This window comes from Lontra canadensis, unplaced genomic scaffold (assembly GCF_010015895.1).
Source record: "Lontra canadensis isolate GAN:19392208 unplaced genomic scaffold, GSC_riverotter_1.0 scaffold61, whole genome shotgun sequence".
Lineage (NCBI taxonomy): Eukaryota > Metazoa > Chordata > Mammalia > Carnivora > Mustelidae > Lontra > Lontra canadensis.
In genome coordinates this window covers 11,068,092-11,077,859 of record NW_022631055.1, presented here as the reverse complement: position 1 = coordinate 11,077,859, position 9,768 = coordinate 11,068,092, and the positions used below count along the sequence as shown (strand labels likewise).

The window sequence follows — 9,768 nt, the reverse complement described above, 5'->3', positions numbered from 1 at the left end:
TTAGGTACCTTTCACATCTAGAGCCCACCAGTACAGCAGTTGAAGACGAGTATTTGGGTTATTAAACTTTGTATCTCCAAAAATTGACCCCAAACTGGCCAGACGGCTCATGTCTTCAAGATACAACTTGTCCTGGGCTTCTCAATACAGACATAGAAAATGAGAATGTGGACTAGCCCAAGGATGAATGGAGAGATGGTATGTGTAGTGGTCCCTAGCTGTGGCCTGGCTAATCTGACTGAGGGATCATGATGTTGGTGTATCATTGACCATTTTGTAACACCACCAGTCTGCTAAGCATACCATTTGGAAAGTTCATATCTAGTTCATTTCTTTTGTGGCTGGGCCATGCTGGGATTTAAGATAAACTGTTACCTGGCTGTTGGAGTGAGTTTTGGGTTCCTTGCCTGTCTACTGAAAAGCAGTCTTTACTTCCATTGGGCTACCGCTTTATGAGCCTAGATTCCTGATCTGGAGCCCTGCCTATCATTCACTTGGCACATTGTTCACCCCAGTGGCCAGGTCCTCTTTCCTATATACGCGGGTGCTTGCTGAGAGCCAGCTGTGAGTGGAGAGCCCAGAATGAGGTTGCTCATGCCCATTTGGTATTACTGTCACTGGAATTCTTCTGTCCCTAATATCATCTATATGCATTAAACCCAAATCACCAATATTGGATTAGCTAGCAACCCTCATGGGTGTGTCTTGCTTATACCTCAGGGAAAAAGAAAGGTATCATGGCAGCTCCTAGAAAGCAACAGTGTAGATATTAGAAAAAGAATAATCCATTCAGAAGCCTAAAGCATGAAATTGGGATAATATTAATAAATATGGGTATCAAAAACTCAACACAATCTTTCCTATTCCAATAAATTAGAACGATGTTTTATAAACTCTTTTCTCCCCTTGCAGTACCCAGTATAGTAGAGACTTACTCTGTAAAGTTTATATCAAGTTTTCCATCTCTTCCTGTCCCAGGTTTGTTTAGATGTCCCAAAGAAATGATGGTAGGCATCTGCTAGTCCCTTTCATGAGGAGGTCTGAGAATTGGGACTGTCATCCGACTGGGTGATGCAAAACTTCTTCATTTGTCCTCCTAGATAAAGTCCATATGTGGGCTCCCAAATGATGTCTGGTTTTGGGTGTCAGAATAATGTGGGGGAAATGAGATTGCTTTTTAAAACAAGAATGAAAAACATTTGTTTTCAGAAGCATTTTAATCAAGGATGGTGCTACGTATTTAAAATTTTTATGTTTTTCCATCTGTGCCCTACACAACTGTTGCCTTTCTTTAAAATGACAGTTATGGGATACCTGGGTGGCTCAGTCAGTTAAGCGGCTGACTCTTGATTCAGCTCAGGTTATAACCTCACGGTTATGAGATGGAGCCCCATGTCAGGCCCCACACTGAGAGCAGAGTCTGCTTGTCTCTCTCCCTCCCCTTCTGCTCCACTCTCTCTGCCCACTTCTTGGCTCACATGCACACAAGCGCTCTCTCCCTCCCTCTCTGTCTCAAATAAAATAAAATAAAATAAAATAAAATAAAATGACAGTAACATAATTCAAATAGTAAAAAATGTTAACTTTTTGGTGATTACAAAAACAGGCCCTAAAAGAAAAGTTTATTAACCCAGAGTTACATTAAAGACAGTTGAAGAAGAAAAAATGTTCAATCTAAATAGCCTGATAAACTATTTTTCCAAACACATTCTCTTCCAACCCTTATTCATCATACCTGTATTTTTATGAAATTGTAAACATAATGTATATATGTAATTCTCTGTTCCAATATTTTCCAATTATTTTATAAATATTTTTCCTTATTACCTAATTTTTGAATAACTTAAATTTTCTTTAAAGATTTGATTTTTTTATGTAAAAAGTATAAGCAGCAATGATGCTGAATTTTAAAAACACAACACTGAAAACAATCCCATTTACAATTGCACCAAAAATAATAAAATAGTAGGAATAAACTTAACTAAGGAAAGACTTATACTCCAAAAACTGTAAAACAATGAAAGAAATTGAAGAGGACACAAATAAATAGGTACTCTATGCTCATGGATTGGAAGGACCAAAATTATTAAAATGTCCATACTGGGGCGCCTGAGTGGCTCAATGGGTTAAAGCCTCTGCCTTTGGCTCAGGTCATGATCCCAGGGTTCTGGGATCAAGCCTCACATCGGGCTCTCTGCTCAGCAGGAAGCCTGCTTCCTCCTCTCTCTCTGCCTGCCTCTCTGCCTACTTGTGATTTCTGTCTGTCAAAAAAAAAAAAAAAAAATCTTAAAAAAAAAAAAATGTCCATACTACCCAAAGCAATCTACAGATTTAATGCAATCCCTATCAAAATACCAACATTTTTCACAGAGCTAGGATAATATTGAACAAAACACACATAAACACAATACCGAGCAATTTTCATAACCTTCTATTTGAATGTTACGTTTCATAGGATAGTAACAAGTTATTCTAACATACTTTTGCATAGGAAGTTAAGAAGCTGAAACTTCTTTATAACCGTTTACTGTACTTTTCTCTATGAATGCTGTATTTCACAGGAAAAAACATGCTATTATTCAGACAATGCAGAAATACCAGGGAAAATGAAGGCCTCCTATAATTCCACTCCTGAAAACACCACTGAGTACAATTTGGTGAATATTCATCCTGGCTGAACTCCTTATTCAAAGGAGGAAATAATTCCGTAGTTTGCTGCCACATAGTGGTAAAGTAAGCATCACTGCCCATGAACACTGTAAAGAACTTGTGAGCCACTGTCCTAACCCAACAAATATTTGCTGAGCTACTTCTGCTCAGCACTGCGCTAGGCACTAGGGAATCTAAAGATGGTCCCTGTCTTGGAAGGACTTGGAGGAAGACTGACAAGCATACAAATAACTGACAAAATGGTAATGTTATAATTGAGACAAAAATCTAAGTATGGCAGAACAAGGGATTTCTTGCCAGGTTTCAGTGAGGAGGTGACATTTGAGAAGGGTCTTCAAGTGTGCTGAAGTTTCTCAGGTGGGAATATGAAAGACCCTCCCAGCATAGAGCAGAAGATAGCACATCAAAGGGCAGTGCTTTCGGGGACTACTAAGAAGGTCACTCAAGCTGGAGCCCTGTGTATGGGGAAGGAAGACAGGAGTGTCACATAGAAGACAAGCCCCTACCTCTTAAGTAGGGAAGGGATCAGACTGGCTTAGGAAGAGAAAGTTTGAAGAACATCTGAAATTTCCTTCCTCACAATAAAACTAGTTTTATGTTTAAATTCTGTGGCATCTTCTGTGAAAATGTATGTCATTAAAGGCAAACAACTTTGTAAGAAAACATGAGCATTAACGTCTCCTTTAAGATATACTGTGGAAATCACATTCAAACCACTCTTAAATCAATCATTCTGTAGTTGTGATTCCTTAGTTAGTATATTTTAATCATTGAGGAACACCCAGCAGATGTGCTACAGTACTGGGGTAGCTAGCCTCCAAAATGGCACTCCCAATTCTATTGGCCTCTTGATATTCACACTTCTGTGTCGTCCCTTCTTACAATGAATAGAGCTAAACTTTGTGACTAATAGAATGTTGTTGAAATGGTGTGTAACTTCTGTGGCTGGGCCATCAAAACCATTGAAGCTTCTACCTTATTGTCACCTTACTGTCACCATTCTGTAAGAATGTTTAAGCAGTCGGGGGAGAAGCCCACATAGAAGGAACTGAGGCCTCCTTTCAACAACCAGAGCGGCTGGACTAAGTCAGTGGTTCTTCCTGCCCCAGCCAGATTTTCCAATGACTGCAGTCTCATGAAAGACTCCTAGCCAGAAGTACTGAGCCACATACAAGGCTAAATTTCTGACCCATAGAAACTGTGAGAGTGAAAATGTAGTGTTTTAAGACATTAGCTTTTGGGGTAATTTATGATGTACCAAGACAAATAACAGAAGAACTTTGCTTTCTTTCATTGACTGAGGGATAAACATACTAACAAATAACAAATTTAGGGGCACCTGGGTGGCTCAGTCATTGAAGCATTTGCCTTCGGCTCAGGTTGTGATCTTGGTGTCCTGGGACTGAGCCCCAAATGGAGCTCCCACTCAGTGGGAGTTTCCCCTCCCTCTCCCTCTAATTGCAGTTCATGCTTTCTCTCTCAAATAAGTAACAAATCTTGGAAAAAAAAAACTTATTTTATTAACAAGAGTTCATCTTATATTAAAAAATGACACAATGTTCATGTCCATAGCTCTAGTATATGCTTTTGGCCTTCATTTTAGACACGAAACTATGCAAAAAGGCTTTTTACGAGGGATTCTTTAATTATGTAAATCATCATGTACAGCTGGCAGATTACCACAAACTGTATTTTTTTAGGAGGTAATGGGACTATAAAACTGACAGACTATTATGCTTTTCATCTATGCAAAGCAATACTTATAGGAGAAACTTAGCTTGGATCAGTATGAATTATGGCTTGTATAGAGACTTTTATGAACAAGTATTAAATAAGTATGCAATTAAGGCCCTTGTTTGTGGTTTTCAGATATCAGATTTCAATTATTCAAATGTCCAAGATTTAAAAAAATCACTATGTGTGAAAATGTGTCATTAAATAAGCATTAAAAAAATCCATTCCCTAATTGAGGGGAAAATGCTGCTCCAAACAGGTATTTCCAAAGCTAAACTACACAAAACAAAACATGGATATATTATTTTTCATGATTTTATGTATTCCACATAAAATCCATAATACTAGGGATTACAGATTCTTTAAAAATTCCTTTGGAATACATTTTTACAAATAAAATAAATAGCTACTTAAAAAAAAGTTCATGGCCCAAATTCTCATGGTGTATTCTAGAAAACCTCAAACAGAGAATTTAAGGTGGTTTCAAGCTGGTAGTGCCAGGTGGCTACAAAAACAATGGGATATCTTCTCTAAACATGTTACTATTAGAATCTTTAAAACCTAAACCTTCATTGCCTCTGCTTCCCATAGTACCGCTCCATTTATTTCACCCTGTGTAATGGAAATACTAGATTTATTTCTACTTGATCTTGCCATTTCCTCTCCCAGCCCGTTTTAAACCCATTCTAATCCACTCCAAATTTTTGCCCCATCACTATAAACGGCAATTTCATCCTCCTCCCTTGCTCAAGCCAGAAATCTTGGGACCATCTTGACTTCTCTTTTTTCATACCCCCCCCCATCTTATCCTTCAGAAAATACCGTTAGCTTACTTCCAGATCACAATCCAGAATCTGTCTACGCCTCACACTTTTCTTTGCATTGCTACCACCCTGGTCTTAGCCACTAGCATCTCGCTAACCTAGTTTACAAGAGTAGCTTTCTCACTCACTGGCCGTCCATCTTCCATTACAAAGTAGTACCTCCAATGACTCTATGTAGATTACCCAATTACCCTTCTGCTCAAAACGACTCCCATTTCACTGAGAGACTCCTCTTTCACTGAAAGTAAAAGTCCTTACAATGGGGAATCGGGCTTTACATCATTTACCTCCGCTTGTCCCGTTCCCTACAACCTACCCTCTTAACTCATTTGGCTCCAGCCACACCGGCCAACTTGCACAGCATCGGCCTCTGTGTCCGGATCTTACCCCCCACCCCCACCCCCACCCTCTGTCCCAGCTCCTAGCGTAGTGCTCGGGACCTAGTTATTTATTTCTAAGTGAACGAATCATCTGATGATTTTAATTTTCTGCGTAAAATACAAATTCCAAATAGGGTGTAACTTTCCAGGCTGGCAATCCCCGGACCGTTAGTGCTCAGGAACTATTTGCTGAAACAACAAACGCACTCGGGGATACGTCAGTTTATTTCGACGCTTCTCATTTTAGTTAAATTCTCAAGAGTGACTTCTGCTTAAGGCCCGAACGACCCCACCTCGCAGGCTCTACGGTCGCTGGTTCCCGCAGCCCGGGGGCAGTTTTCTCTCCTTCTCCGCGCTGGGTAAAATGCGTGGGAGAAGGGTGGAATGTCTGGATTGAGGCACAGGTGCTCCCCGGTACTCCAGGTCTAGATTGCCCTAAGGCGAAAGAAGCCGGTAAACTTCCAATCTGCGCACACTTTAAAGTCGGAACCGACCCAAACCCACTCACTAACACCCGCTCCCGATGACATCACCAACACTCCGAACTCCTTATTGGAAGAGCGCAGTCACTCAGTTCTCGCGATGACTCCTGTACCAGGTCCCCTTGCTTCCCTCCCATCGCTCCGACCCGGTAGTCAACAGACCACGTTGCGAGCCACGGGGACGTCGCAGAACTAGACCAGCTCCTGTACTCGTCTAGACGGCTGCGACTCTTCTTAGACGCTCACGGGCACGAGGTTTGGCTCCCAGGCGTCCCGTCTGCCAGACGCGCAGTAGCGCGCGACTCTCCACGGCTTGGCTCCGTCATTTCGCTAGGGCAACCGGGTGATTCGCACCAATTCTCGCCCTTTGCTATCGCGAGAATTTGGCGGTGGCTTTACCGATTTCCGGTCGCTTAGGTCTCCATGGAGATAGCACTTTCAGCAATGTGTTTTTGTTTTAGGGGTCACCTGTCGCTCTCCGAACTCCACGTGGTTCGGAAATTACCTAGAGATTGTTTGTGGGGTCAGCCAGAAAGGTGTAGATGGCAGTGAAGCAGCGGTCAAAAGGGAAGCAGCCGGTGGGACTTAGCAGTACAACTTGCTGACCTATCTTCTGGACGCTGGAGTAGTGTTGTAGGGTGGGCACGGGGTTTCACCCAACTGGGGAGACCCAGTTCATCAAGACAAACGTTTAGGCATTCGTTGAGCACGCATAAGCACCGAACCAATTTTTGTGTAGTCTTGAGGGTTCCACGATCAAACCCTGCTGTAAACTTACTCACCATTCACCAGAGAATAGTCTCCCTAGTTATGTCTCTATCCCTTCCTAAGTTTGTGTATTGGTTACTTTCTTAGGAAATGATCCTCAGTAATTACCCTAGATCTAATCATTGTCACCTTTCACATTCTTACCTTGTCTTGCCATTATCTGTGTCCATTTTTATTATCATTTTCTGTTAAGTGTTTTTTCACATGCCATCGCTGTATCGATTTCTTACTTTTCAGATAGGCGGTAGGTTCTTCACTGTCAGTACTAGCTTGTCACTTAGATACGGAATATACATACCAGGTAGTGCACTTTTCTGTTGTTGAAAGCATACATCTCTGACAATGTTAACTTATTCATTTGTTTATTCACCAAATATTTATTAAGCACTCATTATATGCCAGGTACTGTTTTAAGAATTGAGAATTAAAACAGTGGATAAAACAGATCGAAGTTGCTTCCTTCGTGGAGTTTATTACTAGGGGAGACAGACAATATACAAATAAACGAGTTACTGAAATTTTAGGTACTAGTAGTACTATGAAGGAGTAAAGTAATGGAAATGATCTGTGGCATTTTAGATGGGTAGAGTGGTCATGGAAGGCTTCTCATAGGAGGTGTTGTTTGAAAAGAAACTTGAAAGATGGGGAAAGGATCTTGCAAACATCTCGTGGAACAAGCATTAACAGGTAGAGGTATGAAGAAGGGCAAAGTGCCTTAGATGGTGAAGAGAAGATTGATTTGTGATGAAAATGCAGAGGAAGGCAGGACCAAATTACTTGTGGCCTTGAGGGCCAGGGTCTCAAGTTGGATTTTATTCTAAGTGTAACTGGAAGCCCTTGGAAAGTTTTAAGCAGGAGAGTAATTAGATTTGATTAAAGTTTTTAAAAGATTGCTCTGATGATGGTGAAAAGAGGGGACTCCTCAGAAACAAGGGAGATGAGAAGAGACCAGTTGTGGGTCTGTTGCAGGAGTCCAGATGCAAAGGGATCATTCAGCTTCTGCTGGGGTATTTCCAGGGTTGGGACAATTCTCTGTTTACAAGGAAGTCCATTCCACAGTTGGACCAGAGAGCTCTTCCTTTGTGTTGGGCTGGGATCTGCCTCCCTGAAACTTGCACTGACTTTTCCTCATTCTGTAGCAGGATAGAATACATCTCCTCTTTTTCTGACGGTCCTCCAACGACTGCAGCTGCTCTGTAGCACTTGTCCTGTCCTCTTTTCTCCAGGACAAAGACCTCTGGTTAAGTGGAAAGGCACTGAGGTTAGTTGGGCCCAGTTTACTTTTGGAAAAACCATGCTGGTTTGTTATTGTTATTACTAAAAAGAAGGTTGGCTGTATTTTAAAATACAAAGACTGGGCCATAATAGGTAAGAATAACTTTAGACAATAATAGACTCTTATTGAGCTTAAAAAATGTTTTTCTTTTATGAAGCAGAAATTCTTTGACCAGTGGTTCTCCACCTGAGGCCACTTTGCTCTCCAGGAGACATTTGGCAATGTCTGGAGGTATTTTTTGCTTGGCATAACTTGCGGGGAAGGGGATGCTACTGGAATCTAATGGGTAGAGGCCAGGAACCCGTTAAACATCCTACAATGCACAGAACAGCACCGCATAGCAAAAAATTATCTGGCCCCAAATGCCACTAGTGCCAAGGTTCAGAAATCCTGAATTAGACAATGCTTTAAACTCTTCTTTTTTGCAGCGACTGCTATTAATTCTATTTAAAATGGGTGTAAAAAAGAAGAAAGAAATGCAAGTAACTGCACTGACCATTTGCCATCAAGACCTTGAAACTTTGAGATGTAAGTGATTTTTTACTTAATTTGTTTGCTTCTTTTTTTTTTTTTTAAGATCTTATTTATTTATTTGACAGACAGAGATCACAAGTAGGCAGAGAGGCAGGCAGAGAGAGAGAAGGAAGCAGGCTCCCTGGTGAGCAGAGAGCCCAATGCGGGGCTCGATCCCAGGACCCTGAGATCATGACCCAAGCCGAAGGCAGAGGCTTTAACCCACTGAGCCACCCAGGCGTCCCTAATTTGTTTGCTTCTTTTCTGGGTTATAGAGTATTTCTGTCTCTGAGACTCACTATCACATTATGTTCAAACTCTTGCTATGTACTTTTGCCATGTTCTTTACATTCAGTTTTGCGTGTAAAATGGTTTCCTAAAAATTTTGTCTCTGGACTAAGCTCTGTCTGCTTTTTTTTTTTTGGTTTATAAGTACTTAGATTTTTGATAATGCATAACAAAGGCAAACTCATATGCATACACTGTTAAATCCTTAAAGAAATTTTGTGTGTGTTTTCTAGCTTTGGCTGATGTGGAAGGAAAGAATCTAGCTTCTTTGCTGTTACATTGTGTACAGCTCACGGATGGAGTGTCACAAATCCATTATGTTAAACAGGTAAGACTGCATTGATATTCATGGATACATCTTGAAGAATATCATGCTATTATGGACTTCTACAATTAACTGACAGCTCTTGGCTTCCAATTATTTAATATCAATGTATCATTAAAGAATAGTGTTGTTTTTTTTTTCCTTTTCTGTTTGTTGTATCATTTCATTTTATTCAGAGTGTTGGTAGAGCCATACTCAGGCCTCCACCACCACTGGAGCTGTAAAAGGATAGGACAGTGAGACAACTGTGCATACCTTTCTTTTTTACTTTTTTTCTTTTTTTTTTTTTTTTTGTGCATACCTTTCTTGTGAAGAGAAATTTTAAAAAATTATTTCTATTAATTTGAAACCTTAAAACTTTTTAGCAGACACATTAAAAAGTTAATTTAAAATGTACAGACTGCCTTACCAGTATTTCTGTGTTAGGATTTACCATTTGAACTTGCATAATTTTTTTGGAAAGCAATTAAATATATTACTGTTTTTTCAATAGTGCTATAGAATTCCT

At 40.4% G+C, this 9,768-nt stretch overlaps 1 protein-coding gene across 8 annotated transcripts in view; it reads left to right on the top strand.

The window, feature by feature from the left end:
- Positions 1 to 6,198: 6,198 nt before the first annotated feature.
- Positions 6,199 to 9,768, top strand: part of THADA (THADA armadillo repeat containing) — a 326,811-nt gene continuing 323,241 nt past the window's right edge. For all 8 annotated transcript variants that reach the window (XM_032877945.1, XM_032877944.1, XM_032877943.1 and 5 more), the window contains exons 1-3: positions 6,199 to 6,345; positions 8,563 to 8,662; positions 9,169 to 9,263. In XM_032877945.1, coding sequence (XP_032733836.1) covers positions 8,587 to 8,662; positions 9,169 to 9,263 — 171 coding nt within the window. In that variant the 5' untranslated portion in view covers positions 6,199 to 6,345; positions 8,563 to 8,586. The remainder of the gene's footprint in view (positions 6,346 to 8,562; positions 8,663 to 9,168; positions 9,264 to 9,768) is intronic.